Source organism: Zalophus californianus, chromosome 6 (genome assembly GCF_009762305.2).
Source record: "Zalophus californianus isolate mZalCal1 chromosome 6, mZalCal1.pri.v2, whole genome shotgun sequence".
Lineage (NCBI taxonomy): Eukaryota > Metazoa > Chordata > Mammalia > Carnivora > Otariidae > Zalophus > Zalophus californianus.
In genome coordinates this window covers 90202401-90216693 of record NC_045600.1, presented here as the reverse complement: position 1 = coordinate 90216693, position 14293 = coordinate 90202401, and the positions used below count along the sequence as shown (strand labels likewise).

At 37.6% G+C, this 14293-nt stretch overlaps 1 protein-coding gene across 1 annotated transcript in view; it reads left to right on the top strand.

The window, feature by feature from the left end:
* Positions 1–14293, top strand: part of CEP152 (centrosomal protein 152) — a 95412-nt gene that overhangs the window by 53157 nt on the left and 27962 nt on the right. Inside the window, 6 exon segments of the mRNA XM_035728269.1 lie at positions 3789–3917; positions 4723–4832; positions 5578–5706; positions 5839–5971; positions 11478–11663; positions 13329–13610. Coding sequence (XP_035584162.1) covers positions 3789–3917; positions 4723–4832; positions 5578–5706; positions 5839–5971; positions 11478–11663; positions 13329–13610 — 969 coding nt within the window.

Genomic DNA, 14293 nt, shown 5'->3' with positions numbered 1-14293 from the left:
AAATTTGATTTAATTAACATACACTGTATTATTAGTTTCAGAGGTAGAATTTAGTGAGTCATCAGTTTCATACAAAACCCAGTGCTCATTACTTCAAGTGCCCTCCTTAATGCCCATCACGCAGTTACCCCATCGCCCCACCCACCACCCCTCCAGCAACCCTGTTTGTTTCCTATAGTTAAGAGTCTCTCATGACTTGCCTCCCTCTGTTTTCATCTTATTTTATCTTTCCTTCCCTTCCCCATCTCTTTTGTTTCTTAAATTCCACATATGGGTGAAATCCTATGGTATTTGTCTTTCTCTGACTTATTTCACTTAGCGTAATACCCTTAGAATAGTTCCATCCACATCATTGCAAATGGCAAGATTTCATTCTTTTTGATGGCTAATATTCCATTGTGTGTGTGTACCACATCTTCTTTATCCATTCATCTGTCGATGGATATTTTTCAAGTGCTCAATAACCATATGCGGTTAATGGTGACCATATTCAACAGTACAGATCTGTAAGGAGATGGACATGTATAACTTTGTGTAATAAGGATGATACTAGTCACAAGGTGCTCTGAGAAGGAATAACTAACCAGGCATGTTTGTAGGGGAGATGGTAAGGCAAGCCTTCGTGAGGTCTTTAAGGAGGGAATGTTTGATCTCTGTCCCGAGGGATAAATGCAGAAGAGAGGTAGGAAGAAACATTTCAGCCTTGAGCCAAAGTATATGAAAGGATATAGAAATAAACTGGTGTAACTAAGGAGTAGGGCATGTGAATAAAAGTCTATATTGTGTAAGCTCAATCTTTCTGGAATCTTTGAAGCCACAAATATATAGATATTATATCAATTTTTGGAATAATATCATAACTGGCATTAAATCCTGAGGTTAATGAAATAATATTGAGCTTCTCTGCTTGCTATAGAGATGTTAAGAGAAAGAACATGTCAATTTAAACTTCCCTGGATATTTTTTTAAAGAGAACTAGGTCATCAAAATCCTTTCTTAAAGCCTAAGTATTGAAAAAGCAAGCAAAAATATTTACTATGTAATCTTCCTTGGCATGTTTCTTTTATGAACATTTAAAAGTATTTATTGCTTTATAACCTTGTAGTATATTTTGTGTTTGCTCATATCCATCTTGTACAGAACAATTAAAGATTATCACGGAGTCTGTTGTTTTTGCTTTCATACCATCTGACTGTTCAAACAGCGCTGCTCTCTGACATTCCAGGATCATAAGTGATGAAGATTAGGAGCCTGTCCATATGCAGCACTGTGCACTGATTGGGGGTGGACCAAATCCTGTGCCGTTCATTCCAACTGAACAACTGGGCCATTAAGGTAGAATGTAGTAAAGTTCTTAGGAAGATCAGTCTAGCAGTCAGGACCCATATCCACACTGATTTTTTTGTTAGCATAATAATAGAACACAGAGGCCTTTCTGTATCTGATACTCAGTAGAGATCATTACCTAACCACGAGCTGTGGTTAAAACCATACTCTGATTCCAAGGTACTTGATAGGCAGTGCTCAGTAGCCAGCTCAGAAGATTCCTAGCCAGAATATTTTTAGACATAGGAATTAGGAAGATAATGTGAGAACTGGTGTATTACGTGTCTTGTTTTCTTGTAGGTAATGTCTTTAGTATTCCAACTTCGGAAAGAAGTTTCATTGTAACGCTCAAGTGGTCCTTTCCTTTTTAAAGATCTGCCTAAGGGCTTTTGTGCTGATTGGTACAAGTACCTAGTCCTTGTGGGCCTGCAGTGTGATAATATGTCAAAACAGTGTAATAGCTAGCTGTGAAAATTGTTTTCCCAAGTATCAGTATGATGTTATTTTCAGTCATTTCATTCCATAGTAATAAAAACTTGCCGGTGGGGAAGGAAGCACAAATGAGTATCATAAACTTTAAAAAGTTGAGAACAAGTTAAAAAAATGAAAGCCATTCTAATGAGTCAGTAAAATCCTTGAAAGTCTGATTAGTACCCCTACATCTGGAGAGACGGTAACAGTAGGTATTTGTAGCTCTTCTCTTTTCTGACTAGAGTAGAAGCAGTGGCTTCTGGGCAGTGGGGGCAAGTGAAAGGGGAAAGTCAACAACTGGAGCAGTCTCCCTGTAGAGAAAAGCGAAGGCTCTGAATTGGAAGACTGAACCAGAGCCTTGGTGTTCTGTCACCCCGCACGTGAGTGAGATGCACATTACCTGCCCAATGAGGAGAATGAATCTTGACACAGGATATTTTTTAGACATTGTGAAAGAGAGCTCAGACTTCAGGTAAATACCTAAACCAACCAGTCAAATGGAGTAGATATTTAAAAAAAAAAAAAAAAATCTCTGTGGCTCCCACAATGAATAAAGAGCTCATAAAGGTACATAAGGAAGACACTCAGAGGTGAGAGGAAAAGGAAAAGTCATATAAACAGGCAGATCTGGGAAGATGAGAAACAAGTAAAGGTATGTAAGAGGTTCTGCTGTGATGACAATGCAAGCAATGCAAATGAAAGCACTTGTTGGCTACCCTTACCCCATCAACTACAGTAATTATTTCAAGATAGCACTGCCATGGAGGCAAAGAGAGTCGGACAGATTCTCTCAGACTATCTGACAGTGTACATTGCATGACCTTGTGGGAAACAATTTGCCGAAGTCTGTCATGAGCCTTAAAAATTGTACCTGTTGAATAAAACACAGATCTATGAGCTAATACTGATTATACAAACAAATAAGTACAGAAATAGATGCTAAACTTGGTGTAAGATAAAAAATAGAATATTTGCATAGTCTCAAAGTCTCTCCTCATAAGCTTCTTATTCCTAATAAGTAGAAAAATTGTGACTTTACAGTGAAGGTGCCTGCAGACACCACCTTCATTTATTGATCATAATCAGTGATGACACACATTGACATCATGTGTTTCCTGAAGAGTACACACATCACTTCTGTGGCATTCATGCCAAAAAATGGATGTCTGGGTGATAGACATTGGGGAGGGTATGTGCTATGGTGAGCGCTGTGAATTGTGTAAGACTGTTGAATCACAGACCTGTACCTCTGAAACAAATAATACGTTATATGTTAAAAAAAAAAAAAAGTAGGAAGGGAAAAATGAAGGGGGGGAAATCGGAGGGGGAGACGAACCATGGGAGACTATGGATTCTGAGAAACAAACTGAGGGTTCTAGAGGGGAGGGGGTGGGGGGATGGGTTAGCCTGGTGATGGGTATTAAAGGGCACATACTGAATGGAGCCCTGGGTGTTATACGCAAACAATGAATCATGGAACACTACATCAAAGACTAATGATGTAATGTATGGTGATTAACATAACATAATAAAATAAAAAAAATGGATGACCGGAATTTAATAATGAAGTAATATCAGAGAAACCCAAATTGAAAGACATCTTACAAAATAACTAGTTGACACTCTTAAAAAAAAGTCTTAGGTTTGAAAGACAAAGACTGAACTGTCGCTAGATTGAAGGAGACTAATGAGACATGACAACTAAATGCAATGTGGAATTGTTGATTGGATCCTGAACTAGAAAAAGGACATGAGAAGAAGATTGGAGAATTTTGTATAGAGTCCGTGGATTAGTTAGTAGTACTGTATCCTTGTTAATTTCTTGGTTCTGATCATTGTACTATGGTTATATTTGGGGGCGGTGATAAAAGTTATATGGAAATTATTTGCACTGTTTTTGCAATTTCTTTGTAAGTATGAAATTAGTTCAAAAGCAGAACTTGGAATTTTTTAAAAACCTGAAAAACTTTTGATTTCTTTTTAACATTTAGACTAAAATAGAGACCTCAGAAAACCCAACTAATCACTTGTGGCCTGGCTCTTCTACTTCTGATACCATTGTCAAAGATGACATTCTGCGACTTAAAAATGAAATTCACATTTTACAACAACAAAATCAGGTGATTAAAAAAGTTTCCTATATTTTGTGAGAATTTTTATGACTTCACTAAATTCAAAGGATATAACAGACTTTTCAAAAATCCAGAGGCGATGTGATTTAGTAGACAGCTTTATTAGTAGGTGAATAAGGATTCCAGTCATTTCCCTTTATTGGTCATGAAATAGTAGTTTTATCAGAAGGTAAATTAGTGTAATTCCAGTTCCCTGTCTATAGAGAAACATGGCTACTAGAGGTGTTCTTCTCTTGACCAAAAAGTTAAACCTTGTTTATTTATATAGCTGTGATGATTATTGAATTCTAAGACTTATTTTTAGACATCAGTTAGCTAATACTTCTCTGGTTAAATGTTTTCATTCCATATGCTTCAAAATGAATTCAAAATTTGAAGTCTTTTTTATTTATTTATTTTTTAAAGATTTTATTTATATGACAGAGAGAGAGACAGTGAGAGAGGGAATACAAGCATGGGGAGTGAGAGAGGGAGAAGCAGGCTTCCCACTGAGCAGGGAGCCCGATGCGGGGCTCGATCCCAGGACCCTGGGATCATGACCTGAGCCGAAGGCAGACGCCTAACGGCTGAGCCACCCAGATGCCCCCAAAATTTTAAGTCTTAATGCTATCAGAAAGCTACTTGTCAAATAAATGAATCTATACTCTTCCAAGGCTTAAAGAGACTTTGTAGAATTATGAAAATGATACATCAGTGTTACAGGGTAGAGCTAAAGCACAGAGGATATTAAAAGATTTGGACTAATCAGTGAAAATGTTTATTTCCTCTAACTACTTTATTCTTTTGTATCTAGGAACTTAAAAAAACTGAAGAAAAACTGAGAAATACAAATCAAGACTTATGTAGTCAGATGAGACAAATGGTACAAGATTTTGACCGTGATAAACAGGAGGCTGTGGATAGGTAAAGTCCATATAGAGGTCAAATGCCTGCCTCCACCTTCCATCCCCCATCTCCCCATGTTAAAAAAAAAAAAAAATTCAAGAGAAGTTATGGAGTGAAACCTCCCTGCTGAGATCTTAGACTGAAGAAGAGGAGTCCCTGGCTTCTCAAATTAGAATTCGGAACCCATTTTCCATGGGAATGATGTTATGTAATGGGTTGGGTTCTATAGCACCATCAAAACTGTAGTTCATTGAAATAGTATAGCTTTATGGTTTTTATAGACTGGGAAACTATTCTTTATAAGGAAGAAATCTGTGGGAGGGAGTATGTCTTCCAAATACCAAATCATAAACTTGGAAACAGATTTTTGGAACATAACTTACTTGTGAGTTGGGTACTGCTAGTATTTATGTTTAATATAGATACTTTGGAATTTTGGAACTATACCCTATTATTTCAATTAATTTTTTATAAACAGTCCTCAACCAAAGACTATTATCTGAAGGACTGGGGCATTCTCATATCCCAGTTTCTAATTTTTCTCTAGAAACATTTGAAGAAAATTTTGAAGATTCTTTAAGCTCATCCATTGGGAATTATTACCACTTTTGGTTGGGGAAAACCAACCTGACCTTAATTACAATTTGCATCAGAGGTTGGAAGTGGGTAGGAAAGGAAGAAAAAGAAACCAATTACTTCATCTTGGTGTTTCTACTAATGCTGGGTACTGCCTTAGATTCTACTGCCCACTCTCTGTTTCTAGGTGTGAGAGGACTTACCAACAGCACCATGAAGCCATGAAAGCGCAGATACGGGAAAGCCTGTTAGCAAAGCAGGCTTTGGAGAAGCAGCAGCTCTTTGAAGTTTATGAGGGGGCTCGCTTGCAACTTAGGTGAGAACGAGAGTGTAGCTGCCCTTTAAGCTGTAGAGACAATATTCTCCTGTTCCATAGTTGAGAGGGAAATTATTCTGCAACCCTTGTATTGTTCTGCGGTCATTTAGTTGCCGGTGTTGTGTATCCAAGGTCTGACTTAGATAAGACGAATAAGGAGATGGCCGCCGTGCAAGAATGTTACCTGCAAGTGTGCAGAGAGAAGGATGGTCTGGAGTCAGCTCTCAGGAAGACCACTGAAAAGGAGCAACAGGCTCAGGAGAAGGTACGGGACAAGCTCATGTTGTCTTTGCTCCATCTCATCCCTCTGGCCTCACTGCTGTCATGGAAACCAGTCCACTTGTTCTCTTGTGACCCGGAGACGGCATACAGAGATGTCTCTTTACTTTTGGCTGTATCACACCAATACAGCTCACAAAATACAGTAAATATTGAGATGATTATGAAAACCTTAGTAGAAAATGGCATACATATAGGAGAAATGGATTCTTCCTTATATATTTATCCTAAGAGGCAAAACAGGGTTCTAAACATAAAAAAGTAAAATAAAATAAACAAGAGTAGACCCAAGTCACCGAGAGTCTGAAACCTAGGGATCCTCGTTTTGCAATCATTTGTTGGCTGCAGGTAAACCTACCTAGTCTTGTGAGCACTGCACAGAAGATTCCCTCAGACACATTTTCCTCTGTCCCACTTCTCTCTCAGTACCTAAGTATCATTTTCTTCTTCTGGGGAGAAGAGCAAGAATTTGAACTTGGGACTATGACAGGGAAGGTGGTGATATGGAGCTATGGAGAGCAGAGTCACACTGTTAGTGTGACCCGATCTTTCAGGGAAGTTCTCACTTTTAGGGAAGCCGGAGGGGCTGCTCTACTCCCTACTCCTGCTTGAATCTTCCAAGTTGCCATTGGTGACTGTCCAGGAGTAAAATCACATGTAAACAGTCGCCCCTCTTTTCTTCCCTGTTCTGGCCAGAGTCTCATCCAGACGCACGTCTGACTCTCCCTTCCACTTTGGACCAGCCTACAGACCACAATTTGAAAGCCACCTGCGTCAAGATTAGGAAATATTTTTAAAGGCTTTAATAAATGTTCTATACAGAGGTTTTCTGAACAAAGTTACATTAAAGCAGGCTATTGCTACTACAGACTTTAAAAGAATTAATAAAGAGCAGGTTAGGAATTCAGCTCATTTAATATTTTGATTATTTTTGAATAGATTAGTATGGTAAAAAACATGCTATGTATACATTATCATCTAATGGAAGAAGAACTTCTAAAGGGAGCTATTTTAGTTAGTTCTGGCAATATAAAAAAAGGGTTATTAAATTACTTAGAAATTAAGGACTTAGCTTTCAGTAATGTTTAAAAAAATAGGGAGAAGATCTCTACTGTGATTCTTTCTTTTTAAATATATAAATTGACAAAGAACAGAACGATTCTCGGGCGCCTGAGTGGCTCAGTCGTTAAGCGTCTGCCTTTGGCTCAGGTCATGGTCCCAGGGTCCTGGGATCAAGCCCCGCGTCGGGCTCCCTGCTCGGCCGGAAGCCTGCTTCTCCCTCTCCCACTCCCCCTGCTTGTGTTCCCTCTCTCGCTGTGTCTCTCTCTGTCAAATAAATAAAAAAATCTTAAAAAAAAAAAAAAAAAAGTAAGCCCACGGGGACATCTGGGTGGCTCAGTCGCTAAGCGTCTGCCTTTGACTCAGGTCATGGTTCCAGGGTCCTGGGATCGAACCCCGCATCGGGCTCCCTGCTCCGCGGGAAGCCTGCTTCTCCCTTTCCCACTCCCCCTGCTTGTGTCCCTCTCTCACTGTCTCTCTCTGTCAAAAAATAAATAAATCTTAAAAAAAAAAAAAACAACTCTCTCAAAGAGGTCATTCTTTTCAGGAATATATTTTCTCGTACTTTTAAAAGAATCAATTTAGCTATAAAATTGGATCTCATATAATCAGTCACTTGCAGTTAACAGCAGATGTGATATTGGCTCATGAATGCTTGTGCAGGGGCACAAGGAAGGAAAGTTAAAACTGCTATTTGGCCCTTCCAAAAAAACTTACAGGTTAAATTTTTTTCTTTAAAAATTTCAAATTGTAATACAGTGAAATTGACTCTCTTCATTTGGTGTAGAGTTCTATACATTTTTAACACAGGATTTAGCACATGAATAGAGTGATGAGGGTACAGAAGACTTGTGGCCCTGCAAGACTGCCTTGTGCTAGCTCTTTGTATTTATAATCACCCCTACTGAGAGGGCCCGAGTACTTACCACACTAGAAATATAATTCTTTCCTTCTCTGGGAACACTTTGGTTTTTTATTTAGACTTACATAAACCCATTATAAAACTTAGGTCTTCATAAGCCAGTCAGAACAGAACTTTAAGAGAATTTATTAATCTCTTGATATCCTCCAGAGGTAGGCAGAGATATACTAGTCTATCTTCCTAGGAAATGTTTCATACTCACACCATGGAAGAATCTTACTACACTCAAGCAATCCAGGAAAGGGTAGTCCTTCTGTGCAGAACGTAAGCCATTTTCCCTGCAGTTGGCTTTCAGGTCAGTAACTTAGTCTGGATACAGAATTTATAAGATAGGTAACCCCAAGAGCCCTAGGGTGTATTTCCCTGTTCCGTATGTGTTCTTTTCTGAAACACTAATTGAGTCAGGCTGTGGGTTAAGTAGGAGCTCAATTCCAAGTTTTAAAACTTTTATTAACAGAACTTCCCTCATGTGTTAGCCTGGCTTGTTCAGAGAATGGGAAAAACATCATACACACAGAACCCTTCAGACTGTGTAGTAATCATTGGAGGTCATGAATTTGCAGACAAGGCAAAGGTGGGCAGTATTCCCATTCATAATGTCATTTCTATATACCTTAAGGCTCATTTATACAACTGTAATACATGCTAAGTCAGGCCTTAGAAGTTAGAGTTCGTTTGCTATCTGGGACATACAAATCAAGTTTAAATGTTTTAAAACCATCCAAAAATTTACTTCCCCTTAATGATAAAACTTTAAAAATTAGATATTCCTGTAGTATGGTCAAATGGCAGATCCCTGTGCTCAATAAATCTATTACTGCTGTAAAGAGAGGGAAGCAAGGTTTTCCTCGCTGTGGTAGATTGCAAAAATGGCCACACGTTCTTCCTGTCAGGGAATGCACGCAATATTATTGTAGTGTGACTTTGTAGCTATTCTCAGTAAGAGGTGGTCTGTTTCATGACAAACTTTGGCCAATGGGACATTAGTATATGCAAAAAGAGCCTTAAAAAGCATTTATACATTGGGGCTTACAAGCTTGATGCTCTGAGGAACGCTGTGACCACCACCATGTGAATGATCTGGGTTAACCTGCTGGGTGATGAAATATGTGACCAAGTCAATTGTCTAGCCAGACATCAAGCTAACCCAGACATGTGAGTGAGGCCGGCTTAGACCATATAACCTCAACTGCCTCCAGAGATCAGCTGTTTTGACTTAGGTCAGAACCACCCACCACCCAGCTGACCCAGAGAATCATGAGAAATAATAGATGTTTGCTATTTTAGTTTAGTTTTGTTAAATTTTGGCTGGCTTAGTATGTAGAAAAGCTGATCTATGCACAAACATACAAATACACAGAAAATTGGTAGCAGTTTTCTGCTGTGAGTCGAAAGGAAGTGTAGATACATATGGAAACAACTCCTGAAGGATAGATATACACAAGACAATTTGAGGATTCCTTCTAAAGTCAACAAAAAATAACAGTGATATATGATGTGAGCCTGGACAACTTTCTCAGTCATGTGATTGAGACTGTCCTATAGCGTTAGTACAACTAGTTTCCATGACCTGATTGTGAGGAAATGGGTCTTTTAGTCACCAGAGAGTTTCTGAAATCGCACAACACTGAAAAAAACTAGGTGGCATCTTTTTGGCACATGCCATTGGTGGAGAGGAATCAGATGGCAATTCAGACCAAAATAAGCCAGGTCAGGTGTGAACCAGAAAAAACCCAGACAACCAGGTAGTCATGAATCAGAGCTAATGGAAAAGAGACACCGAGCACAAGCTCTGTTGCCGCCTGGCAAAAGGTATGTGAAGTGTATACTTCTCTGGCATGGTGTTTTGTGGGCTTCAGTGGCATCTCAGTGGAATGTCCAGAGAACCATCGAAAAAAATTTCAAATGGAAACTGTTACAGGCCATTTTGATCCCCGAGTAGAGCTTTATTGGAGTTTTTCGATCAACTGGATTCTTAGAGTAAATAGAGAATGTTATATTAATACTTTAAATTATTAAATTTTATCTGACACTTGACAGTTACTATCTGATAATATTTCAGCTAGTTTTGATAAAAATTTTTGTCTTTGGTAATGAAAAAAATATACCAATTTTTGAATTTATTACAGCAGGCGTAACTTTTAAGATAGAGTAATAATTTTTGGCTTGCATCTGAATACAAGTCTTTCAGAAGTATACGGTTTTTTTCTGGGCTATGATATCTAATGGGTCCCATGATGGGTGGGGTGTAAACATAAATGTCAGTTTCACTTTTTATTTATTTATTTTTTTAATTTTGTAGAGCTTTATTGAAGTATAATTGACATACAATAAACTGAATGTATTTAAAGTGTACAATTTGGAAAAGTTTTCACATATTTATACACGTGGAAACCATCACCACATTCGAGACCATGAACATACCCATCACTCTCAAAAGTTTTCTCATGCTCCTTTGAAATACTCCCTCCTCTCCCTCCCTGTCTCTCTCCTCCCATCCCCAGTCAACCATGATCTGCTTTCTGTCACTATAGATTAGTTTGCTTTTCCTAGAATTTTATATAGACCCATCCAGGTTGTTGTGTGTATCTATAGTTCATTCCTTCTTATTTTTGAATAGTATTTTGTTGTATAAATATGTTACAACCAGTTTATCCATTCACCTGTTGATGGACATTTGGATTATTTCCAGTTTTTGGCTATTACAACTAATGCCGCCATGCACATTCCTGTACAAATGTTTGCACGGGCATATGCTTTCATTTCTTTTGGGTAAATACGTAGGAGTGAAATGTCTGGATTGCTTATTGATATAGGTTTAACTTTTTAAGAAAACTGCTGAACTTTGTCCAAAATGGTAGTACCATCTTACAGTCTTACCAGCATTGTTTTGAGAGTTCACTGTCACCCTTGTAATCCGTTATTCATTCAAAAGCCGGGAGGAATTTTTATCAGGTCATTGTCATGCTCAGCATCCTTCGATAGCTTCCCACTGTTCTCAAATAAAATGAATGAATGGAAACAACCCAAGTGTCTACTACAAAACCTATATGCAAATGCTCATAGCAGCACTATTCATAATAGCCAAAACATAGGAACAACCCAAATGTCCATTGACTGATGAGTAGACAAACAAAATGTGCTATATCCATCGAATGGAATATTATTCAGCCACAAAAAAGAATGAAGTACTGAGTCATGCTACAACATGGGAGGACCTTGAAAACATGGTACTAATTTCAGTTTCACTTTTTAAAAAGTTGGTCTTCTGGGAATATATTTATTGAATAGTTAGATGCTTTTTCTTTTAATATAGCCATCTCTAAATTTTCTATCCAGTATTTGAGATCTAAGGTCTTTACAAGACAGTTTATTAAGCTGATTGAGTTAGCATGTAGGAAGATCATTTGTCTTTGTTGCTGCTATTACATGCATGTAACCATTATTTCATATATTTGACTTGGAGAATATTAGTGGTATACAGAGATATTTACTTGAATTTTGTTTGAAGAGACAGCTATTGGAGGAAAGAGAAGAATATGTAAGCAAACCGCAGGTGGAACTTGAAGAAAAGTACCAAGATACCCTTATGATGGAAAAGAACAAGTGGCTGAAAGAACAAGAAACTGATATTAAGCAGCAGGTTGAAAATGAAGTGATGTTAGCCAAATCACACTGGGATGAGGAACAGAAAGAGGTGTGGGTTAAAATCTCTAGTCACCATGTTTAAAAAAATGTAGTATTAACTGTTGAGAGACAGTTCTGCCTGAAGAGACATAGTTTTTAATTGCCAAGTATGTACATAATCATTTATTTCACATCTCAGAATTGGGCTATTGGCAGCTCAGCTTACACTAGTTTTTTTTTATTTTTTTAAACTCTCCACCCCCGCCGCACCCTCCCCTCCCCCGGCCGCCCCTTGACTCTTCAACCCAATTCAGGATATAATGGTTTTTGGAGGAGCATTTTTTTGAATCCTCAAAATGAAACCCACATCTAATTTCATATTGTGGAATGATTCAGGTAACTCCAGACCAATCTATAATAAGAAATAAATAACCTGTACTGTGCATTAGAAGAAAGAAGTAATGACTGGGCAGGCTCAGAAGCACAAAACATTACCTCTGTTCCCTAAGTAGCAAATGAGATTGCTATTAGTTTTCTAGAAAATTTAGAACCAAATTATGATCTTGAAAACTTAGTTGGAAGTGAAATAAATTTTCACTCTTATTGAAAGTAGATTCTTTTATCCACAAGATTGCCATTAACTGGAGTTGGGACCACCTAAAGGTGGACTAGTAGACCATTGTCCTGTTTTTCAGACTTCCCTGCTTTCCATCCCCCACCCCCCCCACCCCTGAGAGCAATTCATTAGTCTAGTGCTGGCACCTGAAATTCTTTTACTCGTCATGTTTTAATATAAAAATATATATTCTGGAATATATATAAGTGTATATATAAAATCTGGGTAGCACAAAGCAAATTCTCTATTTTTACATTGTTGCAAATTGTTTTTTAGTTGAATTTGCTAACCCGTTTTTACCAGGAGGATGAGTTGGAGAGCTAATGTTTTTGTGAGACTGTCAGGAAAGCATAAACCATTACCCAAGGTTGCCATTTCAGATGAAGCAATACAACCTGGGACTGTGGTAGCCAGGGAAGCAGCTTGAGAACTCTGGGTACCCAGAAGGTGGAAAACAGGAAAAGGGAAAAGCTTGCTTTTCAGGAAAAGTCCACTGTTTCACAGTTTTGCCTAAGACTGACTGTTTGGATCCATCCCAGTACTCTGTTGAAAGTAGAATGTTATCATTAAAACATTCTTCTAATAATGTGTCCCCTTTTTGAATGCACAGTTGACTCAGTAGAATTTAATATCATAACAAACAAGATTCTAATGTGTTCAAGTAAGTAAAACTATTTTTTAGATTGTTCAGTTTTAGGTTCATGAATTAGATTTAACCCAGTGCCTGCTTTGTGGAAAGCCTGGTGTTGAGGGGAAAAAACACATATTAATAGAAGTTTTCTTCTTTAAAAAAAAAAAAAGCAAGAAAGAAAAAAAGATTCATGCCATCTTTGTAGTGGCAGTGTCAAAGCTTCCAGAAAGTTGCACCTTGAGAGGAAGATAGCCTGACCTTATGCAGTATACTTAAATCCTCCGTGTGATTTATGTCACGTATATACACAGTAACTTTCAGGATTTACTTGAGAATATATTTTCATTGACTAAGTTTCTAAATGTCATGTAATTACTACAACATTGTCTAGATCATTTTCTAACACAGCTGTGGTTGCTCTTTTGGCTAGCTATTCTAGTTTTTGCTTATTTGAATATTTTTTCATGTGATTTTTCTTCTGAAAACAGATCAAACAAGAACTTATTCAACAGCTTGAAAAGGAGTGGCAGTCTAAGCTGGATCAAACTATAAAGGCCATGAAAAAGAAGACCTCAGATTGTTGCAGCCAAACTGACCAAGTAGCCACCACGGATGTTATTTCCAAGAAAGAGATGGCAATTGTGATAGAAGAACAGAAGCGGAAGATCCGGCAAGATTTAGAGCAAGAAAAGGAGACAGCTATCAGTGGGGGCTTGAAGAAACTTGAGGTTGAGTTAGAACTCAAATACTGTGAAAATATTGCCAGACAGGTAATATTAACGTTTTATTGTCATAAAATTATTGGAACTGCCTATTAATGAAAATCTGTAAAATGGTACCATTGAACTTGTTCATAACTTTATATTTTAAAAATTTTGTACATTCTAGGGTAGAGAGCCTCTTATGTTGTTACTAAAAATTTCTTCATTATATTTCTGTCACAAAGCTGTTACCCCTTGGTTTTTCTGTGTATTCTTTAAGTTTTCAGAATGTTTGCTCCTTTTTCAGTCTAAGCTTTACGATGCTTGAGGTTAAAAGTGGTAGTTTTACAGCTGAATGAAGCACAATTTCACTATGAATCTTTCATATCTAATTTTATAGAAAATACTGAAGTACTTATAAAAAAGCAAACTTAAAGCCAGTAAGATATTTAACAGTATTTACATGGAGACTTGCAGAGTTGAATCTGCAGGCACGCCCCTTAAATGGGACGTTGTCTGTAAATCCCATATCCTGCCAGAAAGCGGTGCCATTGCCTCCCCGTGGAAGCACTCAGAAAGCTAGCTCACTTTTAACTGGGCCATGTTATTTGGTTTCCAAGAAATGTCATACTGAGAAAAGTATAGCTCTGTATAAATGGAATAAATTTAATATATTTTTTTAATTTTTTATTGTTATGTTAATCACCATATATTACATCATTAGTTTTTTAAATTTAGTATTTTTTAAAATC